Below are 21,999 nucleotides of genomic sequence, written 5' to 3'. Positions count from 1 at the left end.
GAACTGGAGGGGAACCAGCTTGCTGACCCCTGCAGGAGGCAGGTCACAGGGCGTGCGTGGTGCAAGAGAAACACTTTCTGTAGTGCAGAGTGTCGTCGTGTCACGGGAAAAACATTTTGGGAGGAAGGGGCACACACTGAATGAGGATGTATACTACCTGGCCACTACGTCAGGCCCATTAAGCCACTGCTCTCCAATCACTTTAAAACTATACACACAATTTTCATGTTATTGTAATCAGCCCTAAAAATAAAATTGTACCACTTTGAACTGTAGTACATAGAAATCACAAAAACTACATTCACATTATGTTAAAATAAGTTCCCTTAAACCCACGAAAGGAAGAAAATAGTGCCAGGTGCACCCTGCAGCCTATGCTGTGGCACACAGCACTTAAATAAATCCAAGTGTGGCAGACAGCCTTAAGCAGACTGGCATGGCAGCTGGGGCAGGGGATGGCTTTTGGGTCATTCTCTCCATTTCTATACTCAGACTTAAAATCTGTTTTGCAGTGTGCTATACATCTGCTACTTTGGGATGCCTCTTTGCAAAGGCGAAATGTTCTAATCCCAGTGCACAGGTGGAGAAGCAGAGGAATTGCCAGGTGCAGGATTGGAACCTGCAAACTCCCACCTCAGTGCTGTGCTGAGGTCGGCCCTCCTTTTGTGGGTTGAAGTGAAACCGTTAATGAGACTCTGTAGTTTCATTCCTTTTGCTTGTTACTGTAATATATTACAAAGCAAACACTGGAACAAGCTCTACCAACACGCTCCCGGGGTGAGGCTGCCTCCCATTTACAGAATGCTGAAGACAGAACCATTAAAATCCAACTGGCTGCTCAGAGCCCATAATACAGGAACAACTCAGGCAAAATGAACCCAGTTGCGGTACCGGTCCCGATCATCTGCAGTCCCATTGACCATTACCTTTTGGCAGACAAGAGCAGAATTTGGCCGTCAGTGCAGATCGATCGGAGCGCTCGCAGCACCGGGGCTGCGTGGCTTTGCTGCCGTACCCATTTGTGCACGATGGATCCCTAACGCAGGGCAGATCACAACAAAAAGCCTCCGGGCAGAGCTGCAAACTGTGCATATGACATGGCTGCTTTTTATACCTAGCGTGCTGGTTCTGTTGGGTAAACAGCCTGTAAAATGGCATTTTGAAAACATAAATGTTTTCCTTAGTTACAGCAACACATGAGAGTGCTGGGAACTAACAAACACAGCTCCTCCCAGTCTCGGAAGTCAGATTTGTAAATACTTTCTGCCCCCAAGCCAACAACGGAACACTGCTTTATTTTGCCTCTCACATTTCAGCCAGGAGCATGTGCTTATGGCCAAGAATACACATCTCCAGAAGGGTGGGCCATTTCGTGAGAAACCTGGAATACAGTGACTCCACCAGCACGCAGGTACCAGCCAAGAGCACAGTAACAGCGCTTTAAGATGAGCATGTGAGCACTCTGCAGCACCAGGATGCAGACCTGACCAGCACCCATCTTAAACCGACAGGCAATACGTCCTTCGATGTCAGAGGATTTGGGGTTGGTCTGTAACAGGGCTGTTTGACCCCAGCGTGCTGCTTGTAGGTTCCATTCCCAACTTGTTAGTCATCTTCCCTCTTCAGGAGAAGAACATCTCCAGCAGCCAGGTGTAAACCTCCTTTGCAAAACACAGTGTGAATTTGAGACGGCTGGGAACAGAGTGCTCTGCGTGTGGGGCAGAGAGAGAACCAAAGCACAGAACGAGCAGCAAGTTCTGTGGATTCGTGTGATGGGAGAGACTGCAAAAATGACACGCTGAGTGTATCAGCTCTCGGCCTCTCCTTGTGATTTTAATGCCATAATCGATCTGCAGTTACCACGGCCTTTGAAAATCAAATCCTGTTCCATCTGAGTCATGTTTTACCCCAGACAATAGCTGGTTCGGGTCTTACCAGTTGAGTAATAACGGGATGAGACATGAAGCAGGCAGAAATGGCATCATCTCCATGCTTCCAGACAAACAAAGAAGTGCTTGCAACAGCAAGAAAATAAGCCATACTTCAATTTGTTGAGTGGGAAGAGGAATTAGGGAGGCCATTGTTCTCTGACTGAAAAGTCAGTAAGCTGAACCTGGCTGGACTGTCACCACATCAGAGGATTAAACTTACATGAGTCCCTAAAAACCAGAATTAAAAGAGAGAGTTCTGCTTTGAAAGTGGTCTGAGACTAAAAAAACCATCATCCACGATCCTCCTTTCCAGTTTTTTGAACACAGCTTGTTCATTTAAAGCAAGAGCTGCAGCGCAGGCACTCTGCCAAAAGACAATGTGCACCATCTCATCATTAATTCAGGCCACAGTCAGAAATTTTTACAGCTCTGGAAGAGAGCCCCATCCTGTTCCCACTTAAATCAGTTCTAGTGACTTTGCTGGAAGCAGGATGACGCCCATTATCTCTTGATAAAAGCAAGTAAAAATAGCTTTAAAAAATACAGATACGGGTACATCCGTATGCTTGTTGCAGTTAAGTATTTCACATAGCAATGAGCAAAACAAAATCACCCCCTCATCTTGTTGCCATAACCCATTATTTGCAGGATCTTTCAGGAACTTGTCCTGCAGATTTACGAGAGAGTACTGCTATTCCACTTGTTCTCCCTGTCTCAGCATGTAGGACAGGGTTTTCATGTGCTGTTAACACATTATACAGATGAAGGAATGAGTGTGTAGGGTGACATTATGACATGGGGCTGCATCTTTGAGCCTATGCAGAATTTGGTTGGCTTTTAAATTGGTTTGGGACCTGCCTGTGAAATCTGGGAGCTCTGAGCAGGAGTTCCCTATTCATTTTATGGTGAAGATGTGTGATACAAGTGCAGTGTATCAAAACCACTGTGCTACGTACGTATCTTAGGCCACAGCCAATTTGCTTTCATGTTTCTTATCCTCCCATGCTTTGCTTCTTCTTTCATACTCACGGTGCTCTACTTCCTGGCAGGGCTGCCAGCTGAAACGAAGCAACTGCCCTTGTGCTCAGCTCAGACACCATTATCAGTTACTTACAAGCAATGCAATCCTCATCCCACCTCTAAAAACATCCACAAAAGAACACCTCCGTTTCCTTGTTTGTTTGTTTTTTTTAATTAAGTATTCTGATATCATTATGCTCGGGGAAAAACAGATTTTAAAAAATCCTGCTTCTGCCATTCGTGTTTGAATTATGAGGATAAGAAACATTCTTTTGCATCTGGCCTTAAGAGGGGGTAACTGCATCTGTGCGTTTTTTACCTCTGCATTATAATGTTGACCCTTTTTTTATTTTTATGCATTTCTTTATTTTTTTTTAAGAATCTCACTGGTCTTGTAAGAAACAGTAAAAAGACCCTATGCTTAAGGAAGCAATCTACCTTCTGTTTTACAGACTTGCTTTTAAATAAAATATTCTTCTGCCGTTTTTGTGATTTTACTTCCACGATCTTTTAAATGGAAACCCTAGAGTATCATTCATTCGTATAAAAGTCTGCCTAGGCTACCACTTCTCTATAATATGGCTCATGTAGTCCTCAGTGGGCAAGCGTCCTTGCTCCTCGGTCTCTTCCTTGGGAAGCGCTTCATTGGACCGGTGAAGAAGCCTCTCTTCCCGATTCTTTATCCTCTGCTCCATCCTCTCTAGCTGCCGTTTGTACTGGTAGCGCTGCTGGAAGAGGTCCTTTGCATAGTCGTAGAGCTGCATGTCCAGGTCATTGAGCTCCTCGATCCTGCGGATGGTGTCATTGTCCACCTCCACCCCTCCTGCCCTGGTGCTGTTGTACTGCATAAAGGGCCGGATGAATTTCAGGTTAAAAGTTCTCTCAAACAGGTACTGAGTCTTTCTCTGGAATTCTGTCAGGCCGAAGAAGGCCATGTCTTTGAGGTTCTTTTTTGCGCTCTCCAGCAGGATCTGTGCTCGCTTGTTCTCCGGGATGAAAGACATGTTGTAGCAGCCCACCAGGCTCAAGTCGGCCAACATCCTCACCTGGCGGTTGTTGGCCAAGTTATAGGGGCAATCCATGAACTCCTGCAGCGTGCAGCCTGACCAGTCCGTGCCCTCGTAGCACGATGGCAGCTCTTCAGGGGTCGGTGTCCTGCCATCACACATGTGCAAGGAGGTCTTCCAGGTGGCTCCTCGCTGGACGTGCCGCCATTCGCTGAGGTAACGAGACACGGGGTCTCTCAGCAGCGTGATGTAGTAAAATTTTCTACAAGAAGAAGAGAAAACAAAATAAATTCTCTGCCACTAACAGGAAAGATGTTTGGAAATACGAGATCTAGAGCAGACATCAAAAAGGACAGAGTAAATCAGCATCACGGCATCCACCGCAGTGTACCCTTGGACGATTTTCTTCCTGCAGTCTCCCACACAAAGTGCTCAGTACAACATCAGACCCACCTCGCACACCATTTCAGTCATGCCAAGCAGGAACTCTTCCACCGGTGCAACCCTTTCTAGAAACAGACCGCAATGTCAGAACAAATCACCAGGATTCAACTCATACACCAACCTCAGAGAGCAGCCGTAACTTCAGAAGCCTCCTGGCCTCTCCTACTAGCGCGCAGGCTCTGAAGAAGCCAAGGCCTGCTCTGCAGGACATGCCCAGGAGCCGCTCTGTTTAAGAGCTGGGCTATCACTTCCACTTCATGCAGCTGCTGACCTTGCTGCCGAGCTGAAAGCCAGGAGTCTGTGCTGCTTAGCAGGATAACGCCACAGGAACGTAAGTGAAAAATAAAGGGAAACAGGAATGGGATATGCTTTGTGGAAAAAGAAGGCATGAGTTGACAGCCAGCAACAGTAGAAATAGTCTGTTCTCATTTCAGCTAAGCTGTTATCAGTTCAAACTTAAGACAAACCTAGATACATGAGGCTATCAAGGGTGTAAAGGGTGTAAAGCTAGGTGGAAACTCCTGCATCTCTGTGCGTAATGAAGCCCTAGAGCTGAAAGCATGACAGCTACTGCCTGCAGAGAGAGCCCCCGGCTCTGGCTCACGTCAAGCCTGGCTAAAGTTATGGGACTGCTAACGATGGCAGTCTGCAATGGCCCTGTCCAGACAGAGGGAAATGGGTTGGTTTTTTTTCATTAAATGGCTTGGGACTGTAGTGTCCCAGAGTGTTTCTAGAACAAGGAAATGCCTTCTCTAGTTGCTGAAATTGGCAGGGAATTAAATCCACATGTGCTCCTGGTGCGTGGGGCTGTGTGACATGGCACACACAGGAACAGCTGGCTTTGGCAGGGTAATGCACACCTATGGGCTACTGGAAATGCTTTGCACTGGGGGTGGCAGCAGAGTTTTTTCCCATCTTTGTAAAGCTGCTATGGCTCACTGCTCTGCCAGGAAGGCTCGGGAGAGCTGAACGTGGTGGCTGCTATGAGGGCACTGCACAGTCGTATGAGAAACTCAAGATATTTTAAAAAATAGCCTTTGGCTAATATTAGCACACCCATATTTTCCTAACACCTTCAGTGTTATTCTTCCTAGAAGCAACCCAAATTACTGCAGTAAGAATAATGTAATTTAAAGAAAATACATCAATTGCCTGGGAAGTCTGATTTTAAGGAATGTTGGCTTTCCCAAGTTATTACTAATTTGCTGAAGAGCTGCTCTAAAGCAGTGCATCTTGGTCTTTCCAACAACAGCACGGGTGTCAGCTTGGGCTCCAGCTTCTCCTTTGTTTTCTGCTTTCATAACTAGGGCTGCTAAAAAAACTTGCTATTTTTTGAGCCTCCCTTCATAGCCAGGGTATCACGCTGTCTAGCAGTGCTGTGCAATACAATGTTTGGGTATGGGGAGAGGGGACATGGGGAGCAGAGCGCATAAGAGAAACTCTCCCTTTAACTTGACCTCATTTTCCTTCATTTACACTGCAGTCTGTAAGGATTCAGCAACCCAGCTACCCAGACTGTGAAGCAGACATTTATACAGACACTGCTAAAAGCTCAACAGATGGGGATAAAATATGACAGTGGAAGGAAAATGGAAGCAATGATGAATGCCAGATGTGCAAGTGACAGACACTGATGCTAAACACTACCAGCATTTTTTAAATTATGAACCATAGTGGGCTTTTTATTTTCACCAGTGCAATCCAAAGGCTGCATCTTTTCCTCAAGCAGGTTGAAGGCAATTATCATTGTGTGGCTTACACAAACAGTCACATTTCACCTCAGATCAGGGACCCACATGTGAGGCATTCAAAGGCACGAGAGGAACTAATTCCTGCCCAGACCTGCAGCTTATACAAGTGTGGATAGAGGAAAAAAAAAGGATTGGTAGACAAGGGAAATATTAAATGATTCGCATGAAGTTGAAGGGTGGCATTGGCAGAACTGGCATTAAACTCACTGCTGTAACCCTCAGTCCAGTTTGCCATCTCCTCCCCTTTACGAGTCTGTGAGTACATCAGCTTAACAAACATCATGCAAAGCTTTTAGGATCCACTGAAACTGAGACAGCTTCAGCAGGACACGGAGTGTAAAAATATGAATGAGCAAGTACTTCTTTCTTCACATCTGTACTATAAAAGCTATCATCTGAGTTGATGTGATGCACCAGTAGATGAGTTGCCACTGTGATCTCTAATATCCATCTCAGAGAGCAGAGAATGCAGAAAAACAGCTTACATACTGAATTTGATGTGCCCCTTTGCAGATCTGCTAGGTAGCCAGCTCCCCTCCTTCAAGCACTGTGCTGTCTAACAGAAACAAGATGCATCTTTGCCAGCTGGAGTATAGGCAGCAGAACCAGGCACCCTGAGGTTCTTTGGGAAGCTGTCCCAAAAGCGTATAAAATAATTTTTACAAGACTCCAAAAAACAAAGACTGCAATGCAAAAGAATAATTTTAACTGCCCAAGTTGAGATGCACCGCTGACACACTGGGAGCTGTGCTCCCAAAGCTGTATTCAGCTTTCAGGTTACTGGTCTCAGAGGTGCAGGATCACGCAGCTCTCAAGGAAGTGAAGAGCACATCTGTTAGAAGACCGGAGCCTCAGGAACTAGAGAGGTAGATAAGCTGCTTTGTTCTTAGATGAACGACCAAGGAAGTATTCACCCAAGAAGTTCCTCAAGATAATTAGGTTTCCATTCTCAAACAGAAACCTGGGGATTGCATTTAAGTTCAGAGAAAAGTTAGATCTCGTCCACGAGCAGCACTGCTATCAATGCTGTGAGCCAGAAAGTCGAGAGAACTTTCTGCCAGCATGGTGGAGAACACAGGCAGCGCCACTTGACAGCACTGCCTTGAAATTTATGAGGAACCGCACGACTAATAAGTTCTCTTTTGTCATCAGAGATAAAATGAGCTCATAAAATACGCAGAGCTGGGGGTGCCCTTCCTTTCAGCATGGTGCCCCAGACTGCTACTTAACTCCAGTGTTCCTAAGGGCTCATTGCAGAAGTGCAGTCTTCTCGCAGCCCAGATGGCTCCACTCAGTGCTGCCTCATAAAAAACACCCAACAGCCCAAGCTTGGTCGTGCCACGCCAAGTCTCACTGGCCTTCCTGGAGTTAAAAACCTTGAGAAAGAAAATGGGCCTTCTAGTTAATAAGATATTTCCTTCTTATTCTTCCCACTTGAAGCTGGGCAGGAAAGTACCACTACTCTTGCAGGCTCCCTTTCCATCCAGTAGGCTGTAATCGCCACAAGGGCAAGGAAAAGCTCAAGTCACATCTCTGTCTTTCCTTGCATTAGTTTCCTTGCTGCACCCAAAGTGAAAATCCACCCAAAGCTTTTGCATTTGCCACTTCAGTACTACAACTCTGCTGTGCATGCAAGCTATGCAGCTTTGTCAGAAGAAAGAAGCACTAAAATATTTATTAAATAGAGCAAAATATAGTCGTGTTTTTGATAGACAAACCTGTCGTGGAACTGAAGTTTTGAAGAGAAAAAAATCTATTATTAGAGAGCAGAAGCAGCCCTGTGGTTGCAGCACACAAACGCATTCAGGAAACTTGAGTTTAAGGAGCCCTTATGTCAAAGTTCCCCTGTGCGCCCCAGACAAAGCTCTCTCTCCATGCCTCCATTTCCCATGTGTGAAGGGCTGACAATGTTTCCTTTGTCTATTTTGGCACTTCAAAACATAACATCTCTTGGAGCGGGGACCCTCTCTTCAATGATTATGCAAAGCCCCCGCTTCAGCAGGGATTGAGGTCAGATGACAATGGTTAACTGAAGGCTATTTTCATGACACAGTGTCAGCAGCAGTGCCGCCCTACACATTTCCCACCCTGGACCTCTCATTCCCATCTCACAGCACAGCACAAAGCAGCCTCAGTTTTGCCAGCACTGTTTTTTTTGAAGGGCCACGTTGCAAACACAGTCACTGAATAGATGTGCATGAAAAATAATGTGTTCTTGCAGATCCAAGGGAGCAGCTGAAGCCTTCCATGTATTTTGCCCTAATTCCGCAGCAAATGAGGGGGAAATGAAACCTTCCTTCCTCTAAAAAACACAACATTCCTTTGCTTATAACCAGTCAGCACACTTCTGATTGTGACAGATTCTAAGTAGGATACTATTGTCTCTAGGCCCATTTCCATCAATTCTCTCCAACACTCCTATGTGATACCCCCTTCTTCCTTCCCACCGCTGGTCTCTGACATCTGCTAAGAGCTGTGCAGTTCCCCACTCCTTGCTGTGATTAAATTCTTCCACACAGCCAAAACATCTCATTTTTTATTCCTACAGGTTCTGAGCTTTCCGCTGTCCCTCAAAGGAAGAGCAAAATCCTAACACGGCCTTCCTGTGGCGGCCTTCCATCAGATTAAGAGCGAAATAATGATAGTGCTTCCATTCCCATGCCGGTGGGGGAAGGGGAAGGAAGCTGCATAGGTCAGCTTCAACCATACAACCCCAATCTGTGAAAGCACTGTGCCCTCAGGCTATGCTTTAACAAAAAAAAGATATATCGTTCCATGTCCTTGCTCAACGAAGCGGATGGAACAGGGTGTCTGCCAGCTTGCAGGACCAAAAAACACTCTGTTTTGTTTTAAAAAAAGGAGCAATGTCCAACTTATGGTGGGTGGAAGGCATCTCTGCAAGATGCCTTTGTGCCACGTGCCAGTTGTCCCCTCGCTAAGGCTGCTGGAGGAGGACACTAGTTAGCTCTCACCTCCAGACAGCATCTCCTAAAGAAGCACTCCCAGCCACGACCTGCGGCTCGAGAGTAACTTACTCAGTTCTACGGTCAGATTTCTGGTGTAACACAGCACACCCTCACTAGAGATTGGAATTTAATATATGTACAATGATTACTTCCTTTGGTAGCAAATAGCCCTAATTTTCCTCCGTCTATTTCCTCTCATCTGGTGTTCATTTAGCCTCTTCCTGCATTTCACACACAATCAACTCTCCAGCCCCTTGAAGTCCTGCAAAACAGAGGAATACCCAAAACAAATAAGTCAGCCCGAACTCTGGCACCTACAGCACAACGGCTGAGAGCTCAGGAGAGTCCATCCTACGACGCTGCAGAATGCACACCAACTTTTTTTGATTGAAATAGTGGGAGAGCCAAAATCTATTACACGCTTCTGTCATCCTGCAGGAATTAAATGTGCTGTACTCATTATAGGCACACTTAAAAATACCAGTTTGATTTAACATCGAGTTAAAAAGTAATTTACCTGTGATTAGGCACAGATGGAAAGCCACACCTCTCCTTTTTCCTGTTTACTTCCTAATGTTGTGAGGTTTTGTGATGCTGGCTGACACAGCCTTCCATCACAGCCAGGGAGTGCAAAGCTCATGCAGGTACGGACCTGTATGTGCAGGACTCAGCACATCTCTCCTGCAGAAGTGGTGGAAAAGGTAAGAGAAGCTGACCCTTCTGCCTCAGCTCTCCATGCTGCTTAGTTTTGATGCTGCGCATTTCATAAAACTGTCCCACACTCAGCCCCTCTGCTCGGCTCTTGTGAGGCCCCATCTGCAGTGCTGCACCCAGGCCTGAAGCCCCCAGCACAGGAAGGACGTGGAGCTCTGAGAGCGGGTGCAGAGGAGGCACTGAGATGAGCAGAGGGCTGGAGCAGCTCTGCTGTGAGGAAAGGTTGAGGGAACTGGGCTTGTTGAGCTTGGAGAAGAGAAGGCTGCGGGGTGATGTCATGGTGGCCTTCCAGTACTTGAAGGGAGCGTATGAACGGGGGGGGGAACGGCTGTTTACGAGGGTGGTTAGTGATAGGACAAGGGGGAATGGTGTTAAAGTGAGACAGGGGAGGTTTAGGTTGGATATTAGGAGGAAGTTTTTCACCCAGAGGGTGGTGAGGCACTGGAACAGGTTGCCCTGTTCCAGTGGAGGTGTGTTCCAAGGAGGCTGTGGATGCCCCATCCCTGCAGGCATTCAAGGCCAGGCTGGATGTGGCTCTGGGCAGCCTGGGCTGCTGGTTGGTGACCTGCACACAGCAGGGGGTTGGAACTGGATGAGCACTGTGCTCCTTTGCAACCCAGGCCATTCTGTGATTCTATGATTCATACAAGTTAGTTACATAGCTATTGCTACCAGGTGTTTACCCAGGAAACAAATCTGGCCTTATTACCACCCTGGTGCCTTGTGACTATTTCACACACAATGTGCAGAACAGACACGGACTGAGCTTTAACAACATCTCCGATTTTCAAGGAAATTGAGCTGTTCCGTGAGCACAAGACTTTCCTGTAGCACTGTCTCTTGCAAACAAGTTAATCTAAAAAAAGATACATCACTTCTTAGGAACCTTAGGAGCAAACTGCCAGTTCATTTTTCAAAATGACAGATGTGATGAAAATTGGCCAAAGGCTTGAGGAAAAAAATATGGGGGTCATGGTGAGGGGAGCAGCCGGGGGCGGAGAGGAAGGCATTCCTGAGCCCCCTGGAGCCTCCTGCTCCTCCCGGGCCCATTAAAAGCTTATGTTACTTGCACTGCCTATAAACAAGTGCTTTCTTTTGCCATCATAACCTTCCTCGCAGCAAGCGCTTCGGAAGCGTTGACTGCTGTCTTGTAGTGAAGCAAGGCACCAAAAATGACAGCAAGTTACAAATCAAATGCCACTGATTTATTACATTCCCAAGTTTCAGGAGGTTTGTTGCGATTCCTAAGTGACCTTCGTAAACTGACTAATCAATAGCACATCTGAACGCTGACTGACTGCAATGGAAAGTTTCACTGCCAGAGGAATGACATCAGTGCTGGCAGAGGACAGATGCAGAAAAGTGGATGGCAAGCCCGTGCCTATTCTTCACATTCTTTTGCTTTTATTATTACCCCTCCTGTCATCAAGGTAGGAAATTTCAGGACGGAAAAAAACCCAGAAAACTCTGCTATTCTCCATAAGAAAAATTTCCTTCCATTCACTTACTGGGTCTACTGAAGAGACCTTCATTTTTATTGGTTTTGCAGTACACAAAATACAGATTCTAGTAACAGATTACAGCCCTATTTACTATGAAGTAATGTGTTAGAAGGATACTGTGCCCATTCCTTCTTTTAGTCTCTTCCTGTTAGACGCACTGAAATCAAGCAAGAAACAAATCGACAGCTGGCGAAGAGAAATGAGAGATTCATAATGAGGCATTACACTTTCCATCCCTGTGTAGGAAACCAACTTGAACCAGACAGGTAGCATAAGATGGTTCTCACTACCAGTACATTGTTTCAGTGGAGAACACTGGAGGTCCCATTCTAGCTGTAGGGGATCAGTGCTGTTCCTTTACCAAAGGCAGTGCTGGCTGCTGGGCTACCAGGGAGGCTGAACTTGGGTGTTGTCCTCCTCAGGGCCGGAATGAGCTGATACAGAAAGGAAATCCACACAGCTCCTCGCTGCGTTTGCCTTGGGAGAACAGAGCGTCAGGGGTTCACCCGAGCGTCAACATGGAGACAAACAATCTTAACTAATGAAGAAAGCTTCCTGCCTTGATCCCTGCACGCTTCAGGATGCAGAAGACAGATCAGGATACGGCCACACAGGAAAAAGAAAATCAGAAGCGAGGTGAAATACTGCAAGGACAAAGCAGAAGTACTGACGCAAAATGCAAAGGCGTGTTATCTGAATTAGCTGCAAACAAAGCAGATAGGCTGGAATTTGCATTTTCTTTTGAACCATAGGGCAGCTTCTCTTGTGAATCACACCAGCTCTGCTGGCAGCGAGGTTCAGGAAAGATTCAGGAAAAGGCTAACAGCCTGACAGATAGGAAGCCTGCCTCCTTGAAGATAATTAAATTATAAAGACACCATACAGGGAGACTAAGGAAGCAACAGCAGAGGGGCAGATACTGATCACTTCTGCACATGAGAACTGAATTCCTTGGCAATGGCCTGCCTTGGCCCGAAGGGATACGGTGTGTGTCGGACACTGCAACAACCCGCATCCATCAGGTGCCTGGGGCTCCATCTCGTCCCAAACAAACTTGATAAACGTCGGCTCGTGTTGGGAAGGCTCGGGAAAAGGGATGGAGATGCAGAGGATTTGGAAACCAGCTTGGCAAGCCCTGGACATCCAAGGAAACACGGTAACTCTCAGCTGGCCACAGCATGTCAGGAAACAACGCGTCCCAAAGAAGAAAGACACAAAGAGCAGCAGAAACCACTCCTGCAAGCAGCTGCAAGGAGTCATTTCCAGAGATCCCAGTGGGCTGTGGAGGGCTGCAGGCACAGCCACTGCATCCATGACAGCTACACGACGCGGGGCCCCGAGCAGCGCAGAGAGGGGACCGGCCCTAATTCCATTTACTCAGCTTCTAAACCCAGTGCAGGGAGAGGTCCCCACACTGCTGCTTTTCTTGTGAACGGCCACGTCAGTGGCTTATAAGCAATACCAAAGCTCCCTCATCTCAATTAACTGCCTCTCCTTTGCACAGGAATAGCAGATGCTGTCAAGCAACAAACAGATAATCCTCAGAAAAGCAGAGGTACTAATCAGTTGCTTTTACATTTAAGATCACTAGGAGTTGCCACTGCCTAATGCTGTTTTTCTAATTAATTGCACTGGAATGCACTTAAGCAAGCCCTGGATCAAAGAATCAACTGCACAGATTGAAATAAATCCTGTCTGCTGCTAATGCCTTGGAAATGGATGACTTGCTAAGCATTCAAAATCCAATGGTACCAATGGTTTAAAACTACAAATAGTGCGAGAATCCTGCAGAGGAGTAGAGTTAAGAATAAAGAGGAAAAGGCTTTCCTCTTTTACTTTAAACAAAGGCAAATGTTGAACTAATTCATGTTGTAGTTCGTATATCTTAAGTTCCTTATTCTCTGCATTCCTAGCACCAGAAATCATAATGCAGAAGTGTCAATTTTCATTGCAGCGAAACTCTATCATCATTACAGATTTATTTATTTTTTATTCACTTTAATGAAGGATTGAAATCTTTTCAAAATAATGATAAATAAAAATGACTGGGGATGGATGTGTTGCCGGCTGGCGCAATAAATCACTGTCTCTTTCTGCACGAGTCTCTCCCATGGTTTAAAATATCATCAGAATGCCTTTGACTGATTTACAATTTAGTAATCCAGCTATCATCATCCGTAATTCCACAATAAACCACGCCACTTCGTGTCACTGCTACAGATGTTCAGAAGTTCATTCCCTGCCTTTTAAGAGGTGATATCTAGACAGCAGCTGCAGACACCAGGATTAGTTGGGGAAAAAAAAAATCTGTCTTCAGACAGTAAAACATCCCATTTTCCTATAACAGCGCCTTGCCTTTAAAGCTGGAAGGCGCGCTGGCAACCTGGATACGTCCACATTCAATTATTCAGCACCAAGTCTGTGTACGCACACACGCACACCGCTGTTCCTGGAGTAACAAGATGCCTGCGCTTCTGAAATATTTCCTAGGAAATCAAGGCACTATTAACAGCCAGATGTGAAGCACCCATGAACGGGCACGCAGCACACAGCAGCTGACCTCACATGGGCCATGCCAGCCCCGTGACAGCCACGCTGCAGAGCCAGAGCTTGGGAAGTGCTCTCACTGCTCCTGAAGGCAGTGCAGAAGGGCCTGCAGCTGCAGGGAGATGCTGCTGCTCCTTATGCTACACCAGCACTTCTGAAAGCACAACTGGGGACTTCATGGTCATCGTTACCTTTTTTTCCCATAACTTACTGAACTGAAAACAGTAGGTTAAGTCTTGCTTTCAACTTCTTTTGCTTGAGCCTGAAAACAACACAGTATGAGCTTGGCTTGCAATTCACAGTTAACACTGCTTCCCAAAGAGGTGGAAAATCTTTAACGTGCACAGTGCAAGGTGCAGATATTTTACACTACACAGCACCAGCACGTTCCTGCAGGCTCAGCAGCCAGAGTTCATTGAAAGCAGGCACACAAACATCCAGCAGGAACTGTCAGAGTTATAGCCTAGGTCACAGCAACAATTTCTCTCCTAAGTGAATCACCATGCTGAGGAAGCCAACAAATACTGCAAAACCCATTAGCTGGGCAGTGCCGGAAAGCACTGCTCTACATCCATCATGTGGCCCGGCCAGCACCCTGAGGTGACAGTGACCAGCTCCAGGTACATCAGCGACCAAGGATGCGGTGACAGGAGTCTCTGCCTTCCTCCCGCCTGTACCTGCAGGCATCACACAGTCAAACTGGTGGCTTGGCTCCTCACAGGGGCATGGGAGCCTTCAACACGTCAGCAGCCAAAGGCTTTCTCTGCTGGGTGATCCCTCAGGTCAGTACAGGCCGAAGAGCTGGCAAATCAGAGAGAACTTAAGGTTTAGGCTACTGTGGGTGTCCTGCTCTGGAACAGAGGGATGTCACGCCTGGCAAACACAGCTCCTCCAGCCTCCAATGGTGCTCAGTGAGGCTGTGTGCCCCGCAGCAACTTGCAGGACTAACAGCTAGCAGAAGAGCAGCAATGTGCTGAACATGACTTTGAAAAGCAGCTTTTGATTCGAAAGTCCTTGTGTGGTTGCTTGGTTTTTTTAAACACAGATCATGATTATTGCCTACCCTTCCATAGGAAGTACTCTGGAAGGCTCCCAACTCCCCTGCAGCTCCACTGCAAACGGATGGAACGATGCGCTTGGATGTGCACGACGCAATTCCCCAAAGCACTGCCTTCAAGTGAGAAGGAGCAGTCCTCCTGCACCTCCTGCAGCCTGGGAGCACCCAGCACTCCAGCACAAAGGGAAAGTGAAGCTTGGATGGAGCGGCCCTGCTCCCACTAGATGGCAGCTGCCTGCTGCAGAATGGCGGGTGATGCTGGCAGCATCCACGGAGCCTCCCCAAGGCAACACTTGTCTTCCCTTCTTATGGGATCTGTTGTACGCACTACATCTGAAGGCCACAAAAGTGCAGTTTCATGTCATTGGGTGGGTGGGGGAGCAACGACCGAGTGCCCCCCTCCCTTGAGGGGCAGCAATGCCAGCCGACAGAGCCACAGGTTCAGCTCAGTGCTGCTGAGCATGAGCTCAGGCTGAGAGCATCCTCCCAAGGCAGGTTGCTGCACGCACAGCTCTCCTCCCAGGTGTTTATATTTCCAGTGCAGCTGTACATACTCACTGCTTACTGAAACACTGCATGCAAAGTGCCCTCGGCCTGCAGGTCAGGCTGCATACATAACCACGAGGCACTGGGTTTTGTGTGGAGAGATTACCATTCTGTACCTGCTGAGCCTCCTGCTAAAGTCTCTCCCTCAGGCTTGACTAAGAAACCTCACCTCCAAAAAACGAACACAGGGTATTTTGCCCTCACTCATTATAGCAAAGTTCTGCTGGCAGAGCCATAGCTGGAAGAAGTAAATAACAGAAGAACGTTGTCAGCCAAAGAGCCACGCCAGCAAGTTGTGGGTGGCTATCTACACAGCTGTGGGCCCAGCTTATTCTGTCCAGGGAAACGGGGTAAGTTGCAGAGGCAGAGGAAAGCTTGCCAGCGTGAGTTCTCTTCCAGAAGGCGTTTATCAGCACAGCTCCACTGAAATAATCCCATTCTGAATGCAGGCATGTCCTTAGTCTCTCTGTCAAAACAATTCATCACAGAGAAAAAGTTTCTCGTGTTTGGTAAATTCTGAAACAGGAATGTGGCAACTGAGATCCCTAACCCATGCAGGGCTAAGACTCTGCCCGCTGGGACCTGCTCCTTCAAACTGCTGAGCAGGGACAGGCTCTCACTCACCGCCAACCAGGGAAGGATGAGAGCTGGGATCTCGTTTTAAGAGGCTATGTTTCCAGCCCAGAGCCATCCAACCCCCCGACTGTCTCCTCACATGAGAATTTATCTTTCCTCTGAGTACTTTGCCAACAGGAGCTGGGTGGGGGGTAGCAGGGTCATTACAATCCATTCCTTTGAATCCCCTGTGGAATCTCAGCCTGGCGTATTTCATTTTTTCATCTCAAAGAGATGGGTGTGTACATAAGAAAAAGATCTGGGAAATGTTCAGCATCACAGCAACTGCCAGCAATGCCTCCTTTGTTTGCTCCATTTAGCCCGATGATGTTTTTTATCATCAATTAGCTCAAACAGAGAAAAGCTCCATCTCTCAGCCGACTGTGGGACACAGGTGCTGGGGTTCAAGTTGTCACTGTTCCTCTCTCTGTGAAGCCAGGCTGATGCTTGTTGTGCATCCTGTTCTTCCAGTCAGCCTGGAGACAAGTGCCAGAGCTGGCATGAAAGGCATGTAGCACAAGCACAGAGAAACCAAAGGTAAATTCCTCCCACTCCATGCTTGGGCTTGGTGTACCTGTTACTACACGCTTGTGTGCCTTACGCCAGATCTAACAAAGCAGAAGCAGGAGCAATCGTTGAGAGGGACAAGGAAGGGGGTTGCTAGCATTGAAAATGAATATTGAAAGAATCAGTACAGCAAAGATTCGCAGTGCACACTCCAGGGAGACAAGGTCTTCCTACTGGAGAATCCCCCGCAGGGAGGAACAGCAGCAATAAATTTGGAGGAAAATAGGAAAAAAAAAAAAAAAAAAAAAAAAAAGAGAAGAAATCCAATCACATACTCTATACTTAAAAATTAAAAAGACTACCAGATGCAATTACATTCATGATTAAAAGATCTAACAGAAGCATATTTAAATTCATTAACTTAGTCCACACTTCAGTACCTCAGGAGACCAGCTGCTCCTGGAATACAGGGCAGCAAAAATACAAACTACATCTTGCTTGTATTTGATCAAAACCTTTTGAAAGTTTCAATGATCTGGCTGTTAACATCTCTTAGGTGATAATTAGGCTCTAGGGGCAGCAAACATTGTTTGGGAGAGAGAACGCACTGTGGAAACCCAAGTAGTGGAGCCTTCTGCTCTGCTAAAGAGCCAGTTATTCCACCTATAAGAAAAAAGCAGGCAAGGGCAAAATGAGGCCATTTTCAAACAGAGATTCATTTTGCCTGTGCGTATCAGCAATCAGCAGATGATCACCTCTATGTAAACAGTTTACTTCAGATTTTGCTCATTTCTTGCATCTCATATTTCAACCAAGAGATTGTAACCATTGCACGCTGCAGCTCGCTAGCACAGCGCTCCTCCAAAAGCAGACGTGGAGGGGTTCTTCATACGGCGTTTGACAGCTGCTGGGTAGCAGCTGGGCTGGGCAGACCCTCACCAACCCGCACCCTGCCAGGCAGAGCCCAGTGCTGCAGGGCAAGGTGTGGGTGGGGAATTTCAGGAGGTGCCTGGAAGAGCCAGGGCCTCTGTGGCTCCGACAGCAGGGCAGATGCTCAACAGTTTTCTCAGGATGATCCACAGGAACGTACTCAATTAACAGCAGAGGCACCAAGTTTTTCCCTTCCAATTACTGCCGTGGGATCTACTTCCCAGTGACTGGACAGGAAGAGACTTGATTAAAGAGAAATGGGAATTTCTGTTTATGGCTGGGTCTGACATATCCAAGAGAAGCCTTCATCTCCATATGCTGTATCTGGTTTTGGTCTCCTCCGTGCTGCAAGGCAGTGTCCTCCATATAGATGCTTTCCTTCTCAAGGGGAATAATTTTGACAGTTTGAGTCAACTTGGGTCTTTCCTGTTCTTGCACAGTCCCCAGCAATCAAGTGCAAGAAACACCAAATGACACAGCTGACCTTTAAGACAGACAGCTACAAGTGTGCCTGAACTGTCACACAGATGTTTTCAGGGCCCCTTCCTGCGTTTTACTCTGGTGCACTGCTATCAAGACGCAGCAGAGCTCTGCAATGTGGAGCTGCCTGCTCTCCCTCTGAGCCCCTGAGAAGATGCACCGTTCCCAAGAAGCTGCAGTTCTGCTCAAAACCACCAAAGACCAGCAGATTTAGACTCCATTTGTTAGTGCCACACAAAGAGCATTTCCTCCCCATCTGCAGATGTAACTGAAGTGCCCGGTTTCTTCCTGCACCACCAAAGAAGCCCTGATGACATGCACATGCTATGCCGGTACAGCACTGCTCCACTCTACTTTATTTCTCCTTTGCTGATGAATAACTGGAGAGGTCTATTTTGTTGTGCTTTAAAAGTCATGCAAGACACCTGACTTCCACTGACAAAAAACTGAAAGCCAAGAATAAGTCAGGTATTCAATCACAGCCTCAAAACGTTCCCTGTTCAAGCACCAGTGTGTCAATAGCTCACAGCTGAGGATATGGAAGTGAAGCTCCTGCAGGGGCTGGAGGAAGATGCTCTTCCGTGACTCATCAGGCATCCTTCCAGCAAACGAGGGCATAGTGGTGAGTGATGGGATTAGTCAGAGAAATTGTACTGTGACCAAAAGCAAGAGGAAAATATAAGAAAGAATAGGGAAGAACATGGAAAGTAGCACCGGTTGAAAAATACTCGATTTTCAACTCAAAATATTTTCAATTAAGTCAACTGTAGGCACTTGACTTCGGACAGGTTTCCATCTTTGGATAAAGGCATTCTCAGTTCCTCATCCTCATGAACAGTAACTACGTTTTTTCTTTGTTAGATGTAAGAATAAGTATCATAAGTATGACATCATGTTTCAAACGCATGGGAAGATTTCCCCTTACTGCCACAGTTCTGGGACAATCCTTAACATGGCCCCAGCAGCAAAAAACTACATGCTCCGGTCCCTTTTACTACAAAACAGCTTTCCTGATTGGGACCCAGATTTCAACCTGAAGTTACTCACAGCAAAACCTGAACATTTTTCATAGAATAAACGTGCTATGCATGTGACTTAGGAAACAGGGGGATTAAGTTTAAGTGAGGAATTTACATGAGACTGTGAATGAGTTTTCCTCTTCCTAGAGTTCTCTTCCTCAGATGAAAAACGTTCTTAGATGCAAATAATCAGCAAGATGTCCATTAATACCACGGATACAAAATCCTGTGGATGAAGCTTCCAACAGCACTTACAGCAATCGGGTACCAAGAGCCCCTTGCAAAGACAGACGTGCCTTACATTGTTCTCATCGTCTGAGCGCCTGCTGTGAGACTTGAGATTGGGTACTGGAGCCAGTAGATGGCAGATTTACGAATCACATTCCAATTTGTTAACCCAAAGAACCTTCAAAAGCCTTTATTACCTTTCCCTTCATCTCAAAGTTAGTGGTTATCCTTGAAAACAGATAGCTCCATCTGCACTTTTATTCATCCCCAATGAATACATAGCTTGCCTTTAAACATAGAATCTCATCTGAGCCTTAAGAAGTAGGAAAATATTCTTAAAGAAAAACTCAGAACAACCCAGATGACAAGGTAGGAAGGACCAGGAAGGCAGAGAAGAAAGGAAGAGCTTCAGATGAGTAGTGATTAAATTTGTTACATTTAAATTTAATTTGTTTGATTACATTTCCAAAATTACCTAAAGTATTGAATATACCAGCCTTCAGTTCACTGTTAAGTCAATCTGGTTGTAAAACAAAACAAAGGGCTTCCCTTTTAAAGAAGCAAAATAAAAAATATTAGACTTCTTCTGTTTTAAAACACAGGAGAAAGATGTTCTGGTTGAACAGCACAGTTAACTCTCTGTTCAGCCAACATCTGGCATGAGGTTAGCCGCACTGGTCATCACCACACAGGGTTCTTTTTACCCTTGTACCTACTCTCATTTTTCCCTTTTTCTTTACATGGACAAGGTTTCCATAGGTCTTACTGAAAAAAAAAAAAAAAAAGCATTCCACTCCAAAAAGAAGAAACCAAAACATTTCAAATGATTACCAATGATAAGGATGAATTACAAAGAAACCTGGCCTGGCTGCGAGCTGACAGCTGAACACCTCAGGAGTCGACTTTACTGCTAACACCAGTAACACCAGGAACTTCTGTCTGCATGCTATTTCAACACTGGCACTTCTCAGACACTGGTAACATGGTGTAGTGGGAAATGGTGGTAGTGGGTGGATGGCTGGACTCCATGACCATGGAGGTCTTTTCCCACCTTGGTGATTCTAGCATTCTACAAGTAGGACCCCAATGGTGATGTCACCTTTCTGCTAGAAAGGGAAGAGACGCCCTATTGAGGATGTGTGGATCCATCAGATTGTTCGAAGGTAGAGCTTCTGAAAACTCCCAGCTGGAGCTATTGTGCTTTCAGTGCCTCCAGCAGGCTTGTCAAGCTATGGGAATGCCATCAGACCCAGGAACTGTTACCCAGTTTGTCCTGACTTCCAGCAGTGCCCAGCTACCCCGTGCTGTGGTTCTGCTGGGTTGGGATAGAGCTGAAGGCTGCTCCTTGTTAGTTTGACAGAGGAATCAGGCCATAAGGGATTGCAACAACATGCACGTATCTCATAGCTTAGGCAGAGGCGGAGTGACCCATATTCTTTGGAAGGCCAACTTGTGAAAAAAGAAATTGTCAAAACTTGTGTACAGAGCCAAGCACTGTTCTCTCCATAGAGTTATGACTTATTTGCCATTACTGCAATGTCAACCTTCTGTGCCCAGTTTATTGCCTGGGACTCTGCTGATCTCATTGGCTTCAGCTGAAGCACTGGGGACTCCCAGCCGTCCTACCGCAGCCAAGAAAATTAAACACTCCTCCCTTGCTAATTCACTACGAGGCTAAAAGGCAAAAAATAAAAGTCTGAGTAGAAAACTGGTGCCTCTTACTTCAGTCACTGCTGTCCATGACAAGACGGTTTCCCAGTCGGTTCACATGGAATCTACCAACTCCATAATCCCTCCCGCCCACACGTACAGGCAAACTGGTTTTTATACTGTTGTGACTGGATGTTATAAAAACCAAAAGATTTGTGAATTGCCAGATTCACGCGTTCAGAAAATTTGACTCAGGCCCCTGGAAAACCACTGGGCCAGCTGAAAAATTCCACCACTTGAGGCTGACCTCATTCTGTTCAGCTCCAAGAACTCTGGCACTGGACCCCAGGATCCTTCTAGCTCCAAGCCGTTCACTCTAACTACACTAGAGCTGCAGGAGGTGTCCTCTGCCAAACCTCCATCTCTCACAGCAGCAATGCCTCTGCTCATCAGCAAGCAGTCGTGATTTCTGTTAGTTGTGGCCCAGTTATAGTCTATTTTAGGATTTTCAGAAGCTGTTGAAAACTAATATCCTCTCACTCCCTCCTCCTAGAATCTCATTTATCACTCTGCCTCCTGCACAGTTACAATTCTCTCTCTCTTAGCTGGCAATTTCTTTACTGTGATAGGAATTTTGGATGACCCTAAGGGTTTGTAAGCACATGGGTGCAGTGGACCAAACTAGAAAGTGATAAGGAAAGATTGAAGCAATTGCAACTGCTAGGCTGAGGGAAACTGCACTAATTAAAAGGAAAAGGGATGGTAAACAGTGAGAGATAAAATATGAAGATACTCCTAAGATACTCAGAAGCAGTAGCACACAAGCAGCAGAGACTTGTGATCTGTCCTGCCTACAGAGCAATTCTCTGAGGCAGGGCTATGAAATAATAAGAATGAATAAGTTAGTAGCATGTGGATTCGTTCTCCAAACGCATTCAGTGTCTGCTGATCTGGAGTATTTTCAGCACATTTTTACAACTGTGTGCACCACAGTCACCACGATTACAAAAATGGCAGTAGAACTAGATTTTGCCTTGTGTCTCAAATACAACTTGTTAGCCAAGCTTGATTACCAAGGCTTGTCC

General features: G+C 46.3%; 1 protein-coding gene across 1 annotated transcript in view; it reads right to left on the bottom strand.

Moving 5' to 3' along the window:
• Nucleotides 1–3,511: 3,511 nt before the first annotated feature.
• HS6ST1 (heparan sulfate 6-O-sulfotransferase 1) overlaps nt 3,512–21,999 on the bottom strand; it is a gene marked incomplete at both ends in the record, with an annotated part of 163,070 nt that continues 144,582 nt past the window's right edge. Inside the window, one exon of the mRNA XM_079539863.1 lies at nt 3,512–4,220. Coding sequence (XP_079395989.1) covers nt 3,512–4,220 — 709 coding nt within the window. The remainder of the gene's footprint in view (nt 4,221–21,999) is intronic.

The sequence above is a fragment of the Tetrao urogallus genome, assembly GCF_951394365.1.
Source record: "Tetrao urogallus genome assembly, chromosome: 9".
NCBI lineage: Eukaryota > Metazoa > Chordata > Aves > Galliformes > Phasianidae > Tetrao > Tetrao urogallus.
Note: the sequence above shows the minus strand (reverse complement) of the source record. Positions and strands in the feature narration are given on the sequence as shown.